We start from the raw sequence: 16,367 nt of genomic DNA on the forward strand, positions 1-16,367 counted from the left end.
ACAAGGAGCAATTCCACTGATTATGCTGCAAACATGGATACACACCTGAGTGCCAGTGCTGATACCTTTCTGGAATTAGATTACAAATTCACACGCGTTTGGTGTCTGAAATGGAAATCCCAGCAAGCACAGCTCCTGCTGTTGACAAGCTAACAACAGTTTTAAACAAACAACTCCCTTTCATTGAAGCAGTTTGCTAACTTCAATCAGGAAAGTAACTGAAGAATCTCTGAGATGCCTGTAATATGTAATCCAGCCATGCAGGCTTATATTCCACTTAATAGTCCATTAGGGTAATAGCCAGGCTCACAGTCTTCTGTTCAGTGCATAATGAGATGTCCACAAAAGAAAAGGTGGGATCCTTCTCTTTTTCCTGTGACCTCCAAGCTCACATATCTGAGGTAGAAGCTTGTAAAACCTACAGACTCCTCCTCAAAATCTTTACTAACTGTCAGCATTTTCAGACACTTGGTCTCTTCCACTCCTTCCCTTGGCACCACAGAATCACACCTGCAATGGGTATGGCAGGTTGCTTTCCCTGCCTGCAGTCAGTACGATTCCCTCAAGATAAAATAGAAGTTGATAATAAATTTGGAAGCAAAAGTATCGATTCCAACTGAGTTTGTCAAACAAACTCTAACAGCTCTTGGCTCGTGGGACCTGCATATGTTCAAAGAAGAAAGGATCACAGGTTTCCATTAAAACCAGGGTTACAGCATGAAAGCTTCTAAAAATCTTGGAGGACCCAACTCCTTACAAAAACCAAGACTAGTTGCTGGCTATAAGAAAATCAAATACATACAGAAAGAAGTTTCTACCTACTCCAAGCAGGCAGCACGATGGAAAACATGTACTACAAAGAATCACCAGGTAAGGGTGATGCAATAGAAGGCACAAAGCAAGACATGAGACTTCTCTAACCTTTAACAACTTGCTTACAAAGTTGACAGCCTGCAGAACCAGCCATTACCAGTGCAAACTAGTGATGCTGTACTGTACAACCTCCTGCTGACTGCAGAAGACTGCTGGATAACTTGTTAGTTTAGTGAAACACTGCCTGGATATACTGCTATCCTGTGAATGACAGAAGTGCAGTACTTGTTCACGTCCTGCAGGTAGAGAACATGCAGGCAGAGTCTTTCCTATCTCAGCAGGAGGGTGATTTAAAGAAAGGAATCTTAAACCAATCAAAAATATTTGTTCTAGGGGACAAATAAGCAATATTTGCCACAAAATTCTTACCCTGAGAATGGAATTAACCACAGTAGAAAAAGGCACGAGGAAAAATTCTTCCTCTGCTTGTCTACCATGCAGCAACAGATGAAGAGCAGGTCAGTAATGCTTAGCTCCTCAGGCTTCTGCATGCAATGTGTGGAGGAAAGTGTGCTGTCAAGGGACCGCTGAACAGGAGCAGCACATTGCAGCTCTAAGAATGCCAAAGCTACGCTATCTTCGACATCGCTAATTATAATCAACAAGTTCAAAACTGAAGTCACATCTGATTTTCCCTTTTGGAAAATTATATTGGATTGTATCTATGCAGAGAAAGAAAAACTCATGGTAGAATTAGACTTAAACTTGTGGTTTAAGTATGAGGGATGACTAAATAGACTGCAAGTCAAGACCAGTCAAGTACTATAAAATAAACTCTTAATACACAGGGGTTAATGCAACACAGTTCTTCTGAATTGGATGAGTATTTGATTTACTAACAGATATTAGATCTCCCAGTACAAACCCTGAAAGGAAAGAAAAGTGAAGTGGCTTTCTTAACCATTAAGTGTTTGCACTCATACCAAGTCCCTGCTTTCAGAAAAGGTTTCTGCCTGCTGCTAACAGGTAACAAAGGTAAAACTTCTCAGTCTGCCTCACACTTTGATGCAAAACTAATGACAACACTGGACTCACAGGCCAACAGGCTAGGCCTTCCTCACAGAAATATTGCTTGTAAATCAATCCCAGGCATTAGCCATGATTTGCAGATTTAATTCTGCTTTCCAGTGACTCTGAGCCAGGGCCTAAGCACTCCCATGGGGTCTAAGGATGACATCTTCAGATGCATTGAGGGAAAAGGATGAGAGATCGTGAGATCATACTCTGAATACTGGACAGTTGTGTTCATATTCAGGAACTCAAAAATCTTGTCAGAATGGAAAAGTCACAAACCCAGACATTCTTTTGTGAGTCACTGACATGGAAAGCCACAGTGAAATATGCTTTAGCTGGTTAGTCAGTGACCTCTGAGGGGGTAAGGCAGAGGGACCATCAGTCTGTAATTATATGGAGGACAAAAGACACAGACAAAATGCTTTGAACTAAACAAATACTTGACTAGAACAAAAACTATTAAAAGGTCCCAATTCTGAGGGCTTCTATGAAAAAAAAGGATTTAAAAAAATTGTTAGTCAAGTCAGCTAAAATCAGATTTAGTTGCTATCAATAATGCAGAATACCTTAGGCCAGGAATACCTTTGTGATGGCTTCATAAGAGGGTCGAGATGACTTCTGCCTGCCTGGAAGTCTGTGCTAGCAACATCACACAAATTCATTAAGTGAATGAAAAATCAAAAGGTAAACTAAAGGCAACATGTTATTTCTTAACAATGCTTTCAATTCCATGAATAAAACGACTCTTCCATCTTCCTATCTGAATTGATCTAAGGTGTCAACAGAGACCTTCATTTTATTTTTGTGTTCTCTTCTTCTCATCCCTCACAAAAGCAAACAGCCCTTAAATCTAGGCAACAAACATCTGGCTTTACACATTCAAATGAGGTGCATCAAAACAAACAGAATAATTCAAAGCTGACCACAAGGTCCTGCTGTCTCATTTGCTCAAGTAATTAAAAAAAGATGAGCTTCACCACCAATTAATCTACTGAGCACTAATTAGCGTTAATGAGGATTTGTAGTATTTGGTATAGCTTGACCCAGAATGTCCTCCTGAGTCCACTAATTGACTGGTGGCAAAAGCAGGGATCACAAAGAGCGGAAGGTTAAAGTGGATGCAGGTGTCTCAAAATTGGATCTTCCTTTAGAAAACACAAGCATAGCCCAGTTTAAAAAAAAATATATAGAAATTCAGAGCCCTTCTTCTCTTACAAGAGCTGAATGCTTGTTTGTGTTTTGTTACGATCTGCTAGAGGAGATCCAGAGCAACAGCACACCAAACAGGCAAATACACTCAGCTGCCACTGGTTTTTAACTCACTGCTATTCTGGATTATGAAGAGTTCAGTCAGATACAGACATATGAAATTATTTGGTTTTTTTCTGCTTTTCCCCTTTCCAGCAGGAAGAACTGAGTGAAGCCTTACCAGGGCTGCTAGAGATGACACAACTAAAGCACACAAGCACATTTCCCAGCTGCTACCCCTGTGGCAAAAACATGCCAAGAACCCATGGCAGAAACTTGGCTCTCCAGTGCAAGACACTCAGTGTCCATGGGTAAGCTTAGAGGACAAGAAAGCTGCAGCTGTTTTCCCTGTCATCTGAACACCTATGAAGCCCTCACTATACTGCCTGCAGGTACAGCATCACTGGTTCTTCTACCCTACAGTGGCGCTGCAGCACACAGCAACAGCTAAATCATTGTACAGCTTGGTTTAAACCAGAAAATCCTCCAAGGCTTAGGCTGAAGTTCTGTCCTTAACTCCACAGCCTCCCTCCTACCCACACGTATTTTCAAAGAAGCAGCAGGTAAACCCTTGTTCAGTCTCTTTTCTTCTACTGCCACATACTCTGCTAAAAGCCTGAGAAACACTGGCTGGCCTGCACTACTCTCCAGTTGGAGGGAACATCTTGCAACATGTTGCCCTCGCACTGGGACAGCAGGAAGGGGAGACAATGAGGGGGGGAGGAAACAGTTTTTTGCAAAATATCCCATGTGGCTAAACACAAGGTAAAAGACTAGGAAGCTTCTGTCCTTGTCATCTTTTCCTATGTATTAAATTTTGAGGTGAAAAGAGGTTACTCTTCTCCCTCTTTTTAAATTTTAGAATTAAAACATAATAATTGACCTCTTCCATACATTTCAAACAATAACTTACACAAAAGTTTACTGTTTCTTGCTGACATGTTTCTCTCACTGAAAGTCACATCAACATAGAATAAAAAGAGACAGAAGAAAGGTCTGAAGCAGACCTCTCCAGCTTTAATCAATCCTAATCACCAAATCCTTTACAAGCAGACTGTTGATTTTCATTTCAGTCTCTTGGCTCTCAAACTCCCTTACATGTCTTCTGAAGAAGAATCAGAAGTTCAAGCACAATGGCTTCTCCCCAGGTATGACCTGGCAAAGAGGGCTTGCAGATCCCTCTCTGGCTGCTAGGACATAGCAGGTATTCCTGAGGATTTATTCGCAAGTTCCATCTCTCACCTTTCCTGCAATGTAACACTGCTTAAAGGTTTACAGCATCGATCACAGTTCTGGCAGACAAAGAGCAAGTACCATACACCAGGCAGAGGCTGCGACCACGCCTTTGTAATTGGCCAGAGGAGACCTATTTTTCCTCCTCAGATACTGCCTGCTGGATGAGGGCACTCCCCTAGAACAGCCCCAGGCCTTGGTTTAACCTGTATTCATTTAGTTTAGACTCAAGTGCATTACTTGAGTTAGAATACAGGAATTGTTAGAAGTTACACGGTGGGCAGAGACATAACTAGCATAGGCTCATAGGCTTGGCATAAGGAGAACATTAAAACAACATTATTACAGACCAGGAATTCAAAATAAAAACATGCAAATCATCTCAAATGCAAGTCACACTAAGGCTGAGGGTTCACCAAAACTATGCTCCAACACCCAGAACATCCCAGGGCTTGGAAGAAAGGCCTGACTGGCTGAGAGAGCTCCATCCTCTGGGCTTCAGAGACATCAGAGAGGATTTGCCCTCCTACAGAACAGCAGAAGTAGCAATGAGGGGCTTCTGCTGCCTTCTCTTTTTCGATCCACAATGAGGAGATGTTATTTTTTGTTATCTAGCATTCAATTGCAGGAATGTTTTACTCTGAGGTCAGAGTAAGAGGTCTTTTTAATTTAAAAGGCAAACAGGCATTACTGATAATGAAGCTGCAGTGTAATCAAAGGAAATCTCTGGAGCATTTCACAAGGAAGTGTCTGAGGCATATAAACAGTAAAACAAAAACAAAAAAATCAGCATTTTCTTTGCAGAGTCAGTGTCTACAAACACTGCTCCTTAATCACTCTGGATCCAGCTGAAATAGACATCCCAAACCATGCTCCTTTTGCATTTTACTGTAAATACTCAGCAAGTCATTAATAAAAACCCAGTACCAGGAGACCAAAGGGTCGCCAGGCACAAACCACAGGGGAATGAAGACAGAAGTGCTGCCTGCGCCACTTGCAGGCTGGAAGGTGCCAGAAGTTACCTGTCAGAGGTGACTCCTACAGCAGACAGCCAGGCTTTAGGGAGTACCAAGTCCTTGCTGAGGGCTCAGCAACAGCCAGCTTTCCAGAAAAGCTGAGCTCTTACGCCCTGCCACGGTGTAGCACTTCCAGGCTTTCTTTAGTGCAACAAACTCCCCTCCAGGTATTTTCCAAAGCACATGTGAAAACCACAGAGTAACCTTCCCTCTTTATAAATCGTATTTGGTATTATCTAGCCAAATATTTACCTTGATAAGCACCAAATGTACCTGGATGTGTGGCGCTGCAAGGCTGACTTGGAGCATACTGAGAGCAGCCAGCTCTCCAGTCCATGAGAACATGGGATATTGAGCTCAGCCCACAGGCAGCTGCAAGTTGTTTATCCTGCCTGGATGTGAAAAGGTTAAGAGAGCACCACACACCTTCGGCAGCAGTTCCACGGATGTTTTTGTGGTGACTGATGGCTAAAGCAGCTCCTGCCCTCACCAGTCAGTGGCAGAACCTGACAGTGCTCCCCATACCACCCCACTTCCTTCAGCTCACGCATTGCATGGATCCAAACAGTGGAGATGATCCAGCTGAGCAGCTGGGGCATAGATGGGCCCTTATGACCATGGCTGGTAATAAGTGTTTTGGGAAACTGTTAAGCCAGCCTTGCAGCTACATCAACAGAAACCCATGGATGCATGGCCCTCACCAAAGCCCTGAAGAAACACTGTTGTTACAGCTTGTGGTTTGGCTTGGCAGCATGCTACTTCAGCCGAACAGCAGCTCCCCTTCTGCATCCCAGAGGTCTCCATGAAGGAGCACCTGCAGCCAGCGTGCAGCAGCAGCGCCCAGGGCAGGTGCATACAGGTCCTCCCATGTTGCCACATCACCTCATACCTGTGGCAGAACCACCCTGCAGAAGCTGACGGAGGCCAAGACATGTTGCGAGCTTCAGCCAGCCCCCATTTGCAGCACACAGATCATATACAGAGTTCTGGGGCCAAATTCTCTACTCTAAATCCTCTTCAAGTTGGTCCTTAAAGTCATATGGCTAAAAGCAGGACAAAGCTTTTCCTTTTCACAACAAGCAAAGATGATTTACATTTTCTTTTTTCATTAACAATGTCTTAAGGCAGAAAAGTCAGATCCTCCTTTGATTCCTAAAATCACTTGGACAATCCATTCCAGCCTTCATTTTTGAGACTGTTATTCCTAAACTTCTTTCAAAGACTACTACCTAGAATGATACTGCGTTTGCGTAGCAAGGTTTTGGTAATGGGAGGCTACAGAGGTGCCTTCTATGAGAAGCTGCCAGAAGCTTCCTCCATGTCCTACAGAGCCAATGACAGCTCCAAGACAGAACAACAGGTTTGATGGTCTGAGGGTGAACCCTCCACAAGAAGACCAAGCACCTTTAACAAACACCATCTAAAAATATCAGCGCTAAACATCACATGCCTCTCTAAAATGCAACAATCCTAAGAAAATAACTGAGATCTCTCTCTGCTTAAAGTACCTTCCATTTCCAAGCCCTGCATACACTAAGCATGTATATGCATGTATATGCATTTCTTTGGGGGGGTGGAGGGCAGACATCACTGTCAGATGTCCTGAAGTCAACTAACTTAAAACTTGAAGCTGCCTAGTTTTGCCCTCAGCCTTCCCAAAACAGGGGAACTGATGCAATTTAAATGTCTGAGAAGCAGAAAAGGCTAAGTGTGGCTTGCTGCTTTTCAGCTATCCTCCTTTTGGTATCAGTACTGTTGACTTCATGTCCCTAAGTGCCTCACTTTGCACTTACTCTACTGGGTGCTTGGTCATATCCTTTACAGATAAGGTGGCAATACAGTTGCAATTATAGCATTCTTTTCCTACTCACTCATTTTTTCAGAAGTAGTCACCTTGGAGGGTGAAGTTTTCCATCCTTGGTCTCTATGTATAGATTTTTTCTGGTTTGGGGTTTTTGTGTGTGGATTTTTTTCCAAACTTACTGGTTTAATAGAAGTTCATTTACATACTTTTACTGAAGTTAAGATTACTTCTGTCTTCAAAAACTCTAAACTCCTTCTATCAGCTTTTTTCTTGCTTTTCTTTACAGAAAAGTAAAGCTAAAGAACAGCTCAGGCAACAAGAAAAACTGATGAACCTTGAAAGTGTAATGAACACAATTTAGAGCATAGCCCAGGACATTTGGTTGAACTGAAAATAAAACCCAAATTGCTTTTCTTTAAGCTTTTAAGTATTTTTTAATTGTCCACTAAATATTTAATACCTAATACAACTCGTGTTTTCTTGTTCATGCTACGCTTAACTTGGCACTTTATTCTTTACTGCAAATCAGAGAGGAGAATGCAGACTGTCCTGCCTCTCTTCTGGGTTAGCCAGCAGAGGAGTCAGGGTCCAGGCAGACTGCTGAAGCCATTAGGCTGGAACAGTTGTTATGGAGCAGTTCTCCTGCTGTGCAGCCTGGAGGGAAGATTTCTTCCTCCCTCCCCTGTGGAGATCCTCAGTGCCCAGCCCAGTAACTCAGGATTAGGCATCAGAGAGATTGGCCCCTTGATCAGTTTTAACTCTCATCTTGTAATGTTCCTTTTTTTTAATCTTTCTTTTCAATTTACAACTTCATTCTGGCCTTTGTTCTGATACTGTACCTCCATCAACTTTGACTTTGATAGCAGATTTGCTCACAGCTCTAAATCCTTCTCCAGGTCACCATGTTTTAACCCTATTTGTGCAATGGATCTCCCTCAAGGTTACATGATAGCTACAACCAGGATGGGAAATAATTAATTGCACTGGAGAAGAGGAATGTCAACTCTAACTGGTTTGCACTAGCAACCAGGCACTTGGGTCCCCAGTGCCAGTGGGAACATGGTAACTCCTCCTTCAGCCCTCTGGCCAGGTTCTGGCACCCTCTCTGTCCTCTGCCCCTTCCCAGCTCTGCCCCACAGTCTCCCCGAAGTGGAATCAAACCTAGTAATTTCAAGTGCCTCACACATAGGGGTTAGAAATAAATGGTACATATTAAAATGAGGAAATAATGTGATGATTCCTTACTGATATGGGACAGAAGGGAGAGAGAAAAGGACAACTGTAGAATAAAACAAAATAATGCATTTTCCACCTTCCATACATGAATGTTTACCATATGGAATCAAAGAATTAAAAAAACCCCACTGATATCATTTTATGTGCTTTTTGCTAGTAAAAGGAGTCTAATATCTTTTTACTAGAAAAGCTGCAAGGAAAAATCGTAAATATGCCAGTCACTTTCTTGTGTATGCTGTTGGAGAAATCTTGCCTTTCCTTCCCAGAAATGGTGTGAAAGACATCTGGAAAAATTGATAAAAAGGATGCTGAGACCTCAAAACCCAAAATACACCTCTCCCCTCTTCAACCTCATTTTACGCTCAGCTGCACTGTATGGGCTGGATTCAGATCACAGTCGTGCGTATCCTGAGTAAATACATCGAAGTCAACACATTCATGAAACAAGAATTTGGCTCCAAATATCCAGTGCTGTTTAACCAGCTGAAAGCACAAGACTGAGTTTGATTCAAGTAAGATTCATTGTACCTGCTGATGCAAAGGGGCCTTACTGGCACAGTCTCCCTATTCCAGTGGATGTAACTTAGAGTGCATCAATACAGAGTACTTTGAAATACAATGAGCCCAAGCCTTGTTCCTCTTCATCTTAATGAAAAAGCTTGCCTCTTCCTCGAGAACCAGGAGATCAGGTCCTCATCTCATTCATGCATTTCTTAAAAGTTAGGTCTGCTTTACCATTTCTGCTTCTGTCAGTGCAAGGCTGAGCCTCTGCCACTCAGTTCTGTGCACAGCCACAAGCCTAAGGCAGGTTTCCCATGTTCCCCTCTTGCTCCTCCCCAGGGACCTGTGGAGCAGGGAAATCTCCACGGGTACCCATATCAGCTCACTGATTACCCACCAGGTCACACAGCTATTGAAATGAGATAGGCACCTACCCTCACACACCAAATAGAACCAAGGCTAAGATAGATTATACAACTTGCTCTCAGGGTGAGAGCTGGTCATGCACTTTTCACTGAAGGAACAGGGTTAGATTTGGTGAGAAGCACTAAAATGAAAGAGAATCTACACCAGCGTGTCTCCTTGTTGAAGGCAGACAATGGAGAGACTCTGGGGAGCTGCTGTTTTAGGTGCACTGAAAAAAGCAGTACTTATTTTATGAAATGGAGATGAAAGAGGCGCCACAGCCATCACCAGTGGGTATCTGAGAGCAGCAAGAGTAAAAGGGCATACTGAAAAGTGCTGTGCAAACACACACTGCAGCTATACCTCACTAGGTCTGTAGTCACTTGCCTTCACCTTTGCTTAAGACAAGACTCAGCCTCTCAGATTTCTGACTCATTGGAAGAAATTCCTCCCAATATTTCAGCAATGTAGGCACTTTTCTGCAACAGCCCAGAGAGGTCCTTCAGCTCCTTGTAAAGCATGTAAATCATGAAAGCCACATTGTTCTTCAGTATCAAATAATCTAATCCTGCCCACCAACCAATTAATAACAGGACAGAAAAACAACTAAAAAGCCACTTTCAAAGGGAGCTCTCTGGCAAGTCCAAGACAGAGAAACCCTCTGAAACAGGAAATCTACTGTCGCAAAGAGGGTGCTGCACAGCTTTGCTCACTCTCCGTTAGTTGGCCAGTGGAGCAATAAAGTGACATGGGTTTCCAAAGTAAAGTTTGCTTTGGTGCCTAATCAGGCTTTACTCCACCTGAACTCCTGCTGACTTCAATGAGAGGGTAGATGGAGTGAAAAGTGAATGAGGACTTGAAGGTTTGGCCCTTTATGAGCCAAGATTTAAGTTGTAAACTTATTTAAAGACACAAAAATCTCTGCAGCTGAACTCAATGCTGCTTTTGAACACAAACCTTGTTTGTTTTCTTTGTGTAAATCTTGCAGGTTAACATGATTAAATCTGCTGGGCAGGTGTCTCCTTATGTCCATGTTTGCTTTGGCACATGAACTGCCCCTCTCACCTCTCCAAATTCATGAAAATTTAGTGTTAGATCCTGCCTTTTGTTGCATGAGAGTGCCAGGGAGCCCCTCTCCCTTCCTAACCAAGGCATGCTCATGTCATAGCTGGGCTGGAGTCCAGCTCAGCACTGCCGGGTGCCCAGGCTGGGGAGGGAAAGTGCGGGTACTCATCTTCCACAGGCAGGCAAGCAGGGCACGGGATCCATCACAGCCCCTTACAGCACACTCACTCTCCTGGCTTCTCAAGCTATTTCTGGAGTTGCCAGTTTTCCAGCTATGTGTTTCCCCGATGAATTCCCTGCTCCTGGAATTATCTGACTTTGTGATCATCCCAGCTTCTACAAAACGTAAGTTTTTAGCTGTCCAGACGAGACATACCAAGGAGAAAGAGCATGACCTGTTACAGCTCAAGACTATATACACTTGCTATCATCTCCAAGTGTCACTTTAATGCTATTTCAAGGTTTCTGGGACCCAGCTGTAATGGCCAGGGTGCTGACACTCTGCCCTGCACAGACCAAACAGTCCCTCACCTACCACCTCCCTTGCTGTTTGTTCCCAGCCATTGGTCCAGCAAAAATGTGCACCTGCTTTTTTAGATCGATACAAGCAAATTCAATTTTAGAAACTATTCAAAGGGGCTAAGATTTAGAAAGATATAATGAGCACTAGTGAAGACATTTTTTATTAACCCAGAAAAATGTATGAACAGCTGTCAGGGTGAAGATCCTCTAAGACAGGATATGGATATATAGGTAACAAGTGGCACACACAGCTCTCCCAAAACTCCAAGTGCAGCAAGGACCCAGGTGATACCTGCCCACATTTAACAGCAATTCAGCTGAGTCCCAGCAAACAGCTGGCATCCTGTTGTGCAAGTCTAGATGCACTCACTGCTTTCTGGGCTTTGCAAACTGCTTTTTGTTTAGCAGATTAGTTCTGAACATTCAGATCTTGCGCCTCATTTTTTGTCTAAGGTCTAGGAAATGATAAAAGCAATTAGCTCCCTAAATCCTTCTCTTATCTGAAATTGGGTGTGAGTTTTTTGTTGTTTGTTTGTGAAAAACACTGAACAAAAACAGTGTCCACTGTGTAGGCCAGGAAAATAGACCCTGATGACAGCCAGCTTATCTTCCACAGCTGCCTGAACAAGCCAACACCTAATGGGCATGTTTTCAGGAACGCTTCCAACCAAGGACTGAGGTGACAGACGGACTCATGCAGTTTTTACACAGCTCTCTACTTTCCACTAGAAATGAAGAGTCCCATTACTTTCCCTTCCTGCATAGTGTCACATTGCCAGGAATATCCCAAGAGTCATGGGGCTGAGGGCAGGAGGGGAGAGCAGAGCATGCACCTTAGCACATATTTCCACCAGCTTCAAGGAAATTTTTAAAAAATAAAGAACACGAATCAAAGAGACCAACTGGAAAAAGTTCCCACTCTATTTCTTTCCCACCCTCACCCTTCCCTTTGGACAAGCACACGATTTCTAGCAGGTGTGAAAGAGCCATGAGACAAACAAAAGAGATAAAAGACAGAACAACTCTGAAGAGCAGTCGGGAGGCCACCACACAAGCACAGCATACCAGCTCCTAGCAGGCAGAGGCACTCTACCATTATCTAGTTCACAGATGGACCACCCAGAAAATCTGGGAGCAATTAGGAATGAGAACAAACAAATGCATGGAAAGAAGGGGGGAGGGAAAATGGGAAGGAGGGCCAGAGGGATTCCTTACATCATCTCCATGCAAGCGTTTCGAGAATGAAGGGAAGCTATATGGAGGAGGAACGCAGATGAAAGAGTTTGCAGTGAGAATGCAATAAAGTAAAAGGCTATGAAAACATGGAGTGTATGAATGAATTACAACATGGCCATGAAATTTACAAAAAGTCAGGACAGTGTGTAAACAGAGAAGAAACCCATCAAGTTCTTGGAGACACAGACATGCACATATAAACAGATCAAATGTTGACTGTCTCTCTCTTGCTGTTAATAGCAATTCAACCCACCCTGCAACCCAGGGATGCATCAGGCACAAAGCTGACTCACGCCCCTCTCTGACTGTCAATAACTGGCATTAAATACTGGCAGGAAAACACAAATGCTACAAACCAGCAAAAATACAACCTCACATAATATGCATGGATAGGAACCACAGCAACACCCAAGCGGCTCATTGAGCTCAGACCAGAGCCATGTGCCTGGGAACAATCAGTTTTCTGCTGGTTTGGTTTCCACTTACCTGGCATCTAATCCCACTATCAGTCAGCACCTCACAACACCAGGTTACACCTTTCTTGTTTGGGGAGACTGACCTGATTTTGGTACCAAGCATTTTGGCTTCAACTGATTTCAAAATGACTGCTCAACTTTCTATCTTCAGTCAAGGCCCATTATTTAACTAAATGCCTGATACTAAGCATCTTTGTTGGCTATAATTGTGGCATAGAAGGTTGCCTTTATTGCTGCAAAGTTTGCTTTCTCTTTATAAATCATTTGATGTGCAGTTTGTAACTTTTGCTAGCGAGCACAATTTATAAACTCTGTTTTGCTGGATCCAAAAGTCACAGCAGAAAAATTACACAAAATAAAAACTGAAGATATCAAGTGTTTTGAAGTGATCTTAATCAATAACACTGTGTTTACTTTGTCTCGGCCTCTGAGAAGCAAACTCTGGTCACTAAGGATATCTTGTAAACACATTAAAGTTCACACAAGCATTTTTAAAAGCTTTTCAGTTTACCATAATCTCAGTAAATCATTGCCTGATAATTTTCCCTAAAACCAGTCCTTATTAACACACAAATTCAGCTGAAAAAAATCTACTATCTGCTTGTCTTAGCAGCAGCTAAAATACGGCAATTAGTTTACCTTAGAATAGACATCAAAGGCTCAAAGGATGACCCTGCCCCAGAAGAACAAAATCTTTTAAAAGCCCCGTTCCACTCAGTTTGCTAGTTTATAAGGTTTGCTAAAATCCAGTTTAATGATCATGTCGTTTCTTAGCAAGTCATGTGGTGCTATATTGTGTAAGGAACAGAAGAGTTAGTTCTAAAACCTTTTTGAACTTGGGGAGCTTTTCCAACCAGCTGATGCAGAACCACATTCTGAGATGGTAAATGAAACTGTTGGATGCAAAAGCCTCACCATGATTTTCTTTAGCTTCTTTCAGAAGAGACAAAAGTTCCCACACAACGCATACTCTCTCTATACAATGAAAGGTTCAATAATAGCAATATATTCAAGTCCATATGGTGTGGTTATAAGGGAGAGGCACAACGAGAAACTGAGAACCCTGAAGGCAAGAGACCTGAAAGCTGTTGTGAAAAAAGCAAAAGCATAAAAAAAACCCCGTAAGGTGAAACTGAATAAAGTAGTAGGGCACAATGGATTAGCCAGTTCTCCTTTTAGCTACAGTCTTTATATCCCAAGCTGCTGACAGTTCCCTCCCCTGACATGGTTATCTTTTTTTTAAAATTTTTTGGATGACATAACAAAGTGCTTTCAAAACCAGTCTGGCTCGGTGGCCAGGTAATAGCACTACATGTTACCACGCAGGAGACTGAGCAGCAGTTTCCAATAGAGCCTCACAGCAATAATGCAGGAGAAATGAAAAAGGAAGGGCTGGTTTCAGTGGGGGCAACAGACATATATGAAAGGGAACAGCAGTAAATTAATAATACAGGAGAAGAAGCCTTATTAGCCTCTCTAATATCAGAGTTTAATGGTGAATGAGAAATAGGGAGGGAAGAGGAAAAGAAGGGTCTGGTTTAAACATTTAGCATAGACTTGCCTCTTTCCATTACTATCACGAAGCATGGCTTTTCCCAGCTCTCTTGTCTTCGTTTCCAACTCCTGAACTTGCTCCAGCAAAGTTTTATGGTAGGTATGCTTTGCCCTGTACCACAAGGGAAAAACACAAACAAAACAAAAAAGCCATGTGAATATTTGTTTTGCTACAAACCCCCAATTTTATCTCTCAGGTGAGAGGCACAGGGCCTTCCCTTGAAGGATTTGGGAAATAAAGCACAGTGTATGCATGTTAGTTCAAGTTCACAATACCTGGGAAAAAATACATAAGAAATGAGAAATCAGTACGACTTTAAATGAAACAGAGCTCAGCCACTTCAACACAACACTCAAAACCTAACCAAGCAGCAACGCTATGGGGCTACAGAGACCTGACACCGCTGCCGTGGAACTGCTCAGGACCCGGGCATTTAGACAAAAGAGCTGGGATTCATTGAATATTCATGGCAGTAAAACATGAATCCATTCTGTCTTTTGAGCTACGCGTGGCACTGCTCTGAAAACCTGAGGAGAGTCTCAGCTAATAATTACCATTCAAGCCCCTTGATTTTCATTTATCAGTCTTACATGACTGGAAAGGCACTTCTCAATGAACTTCCAAACTGACAGTAACAAGACTGGCTATGTCCTACTTTTTCAGCCTGAAGATTCAAAGAGTAATCCATGCACCACGCATGCAATCAAAATTTAGAGTGCAATTTAGAGTCCCCCATGAAGAGACTTGGGCCTTCTCCCCCCTCCCCCCCCCCAGGTTCACCTACTGCTCCAGGGGTATTATACCTAAATTACACTGATATAGGGGAGACAATCTAGTCCCCTTTGTCTTGACATGTACAAAGCAAGAATATAAAACGCAGGGATTTTTCTCACATGGGCAGTTTTTGATCAGCTTCCTCTTTTGTGCCACTTAAAGGAGGACAAGTGTCCCATGAGAACATATGGATTTGCATGTGACTGCACAGTAAGCCTGAAAACAAGATGGAGCCAAGTCGGCTGAGACACTACTTGCTTCATAGCATTAAAATAATATTCTTCAGCTCAAAGGTGGCAAAAATTTCTTTACAAGTTTTATAAAAATCCTACATGCAGACATTCAAATCTTTAGCCAATGATATAAAACAATGTAAAACACCCTCTAGCAGAAAAATAATAACTGGTGTGTATGTAATTAAAATATAATGAAGATGCATTTATTTTTAAAAAGTATGATACTTATTGCTCCTTCCATGGGGAATAAGAAACAAAGACCACAAATCTTTGCTGACACTTTTTATAATGACAGTGTCTTGATATTAATACTAGGATATCCAAGTCCTCTGGTCTTTGTGTTGCTGAATTAGGCCCCAAATATCTAAAAATGAGAAGCTAATATGAAAACTACTTTCAAAACACTTCTGCATTTAAGAGAAAAAAACCCAAAAAAACAACAGAAGATGAAGCACACCAAAATCTGAAGCTAAATATTATAAGGATGTACTTAGAAGGGTATATTATTAAAACAAACCACCAAAGGTGTATGATTTGCAACACCAACATACTGTGTCAAAAGAAATGAGTAGCAAGGATATTTTTAAAATGCATAATGCTTCAGCAATGTGAGATTACCAACAGCTGCACAGAAATTAATTAGCTTCAAGTTGCTATAACTAGTTAGGCTAATGATTAGACTGGTCTCCTCTTTGAGGAAGAGAAAATATAGCTATTAAAATGAGTAAGCTTTGAGGCTATTAATTTTTATAATCTTTTCAGTTGAATTCACTATCACATTCTTTAATTTAAATAAATCCATTGAAAGTTTGACCTTGAAATTTTGACCTTCATCTCTTCCATTTAAAGAGGTCATACTTACTATTGCAAACTTCAAGACTGAGCATGTTTGGAATTTTTCACATCCTTTATAATCACTTTTCCTCACTGACAAGAACACAGAAATGTACAAGTTATTCAATCTCTTCCAAAGCCCCATGTTTATCTTGCTATACACCTTAAGAAATGATTTTCTTTTCCCTTAAGAGTGAATATTGAATCCAAAATTTGACAGAATGGATCTGATTAACAAGTCCAGTTTGTGCAGCGCAGCACAGCACAAGGAGGCATGACACTGATATGATACAACATGGAAGAAATACTGTTGGCCTGAAGTTGGGGTTAATGAAGTGT

The 16,367-nt window shown here is 42.1% G+C and overlaps 1 protein-coding gene across 5 annotated transcripts in view; it reads right to left on the reverse strand.

Annotated features, from left to right (window-relative positions):
• Positions 1-16,367, reverse strand: part of ATP8A2 (ATPase phospholipid transporting 8A2) — a 320,265-nt gene that overhangs the window by 14,914 nt on the left and 288,984 nt on the right. For all 5 annotated transcript variants that reach the window (XM_048294917.1, XM_048294918.1, XM_048294919.1 and 2 more), the window contains one exon: positions 14,191-14,295. In XM_048294917.1, coding sequence (XP_048150874.1) covers positions 14,191-14,295 — 105 coding nt within the window. The remainder of the gene's footprint in view (positions 1-14,190; positions 14,296-16,367) is intronic.

The sequence above is a fragment of the Corvus hawaiiensis genome, chromosome 2 (assembly GCF_020740725.1).
Source record: "Corvus hawaiiensis isolate bCorHaw1 chromosome 2, bCorHaw1.pri.cur, whole genome shotgun sequence".
Classification (NCBI taxonomy): Eukaryota; Metazoa; Chordata; class Aves; order Passeriformes; family Corvidae; genus Corvus; species Corvus hawaiiensis.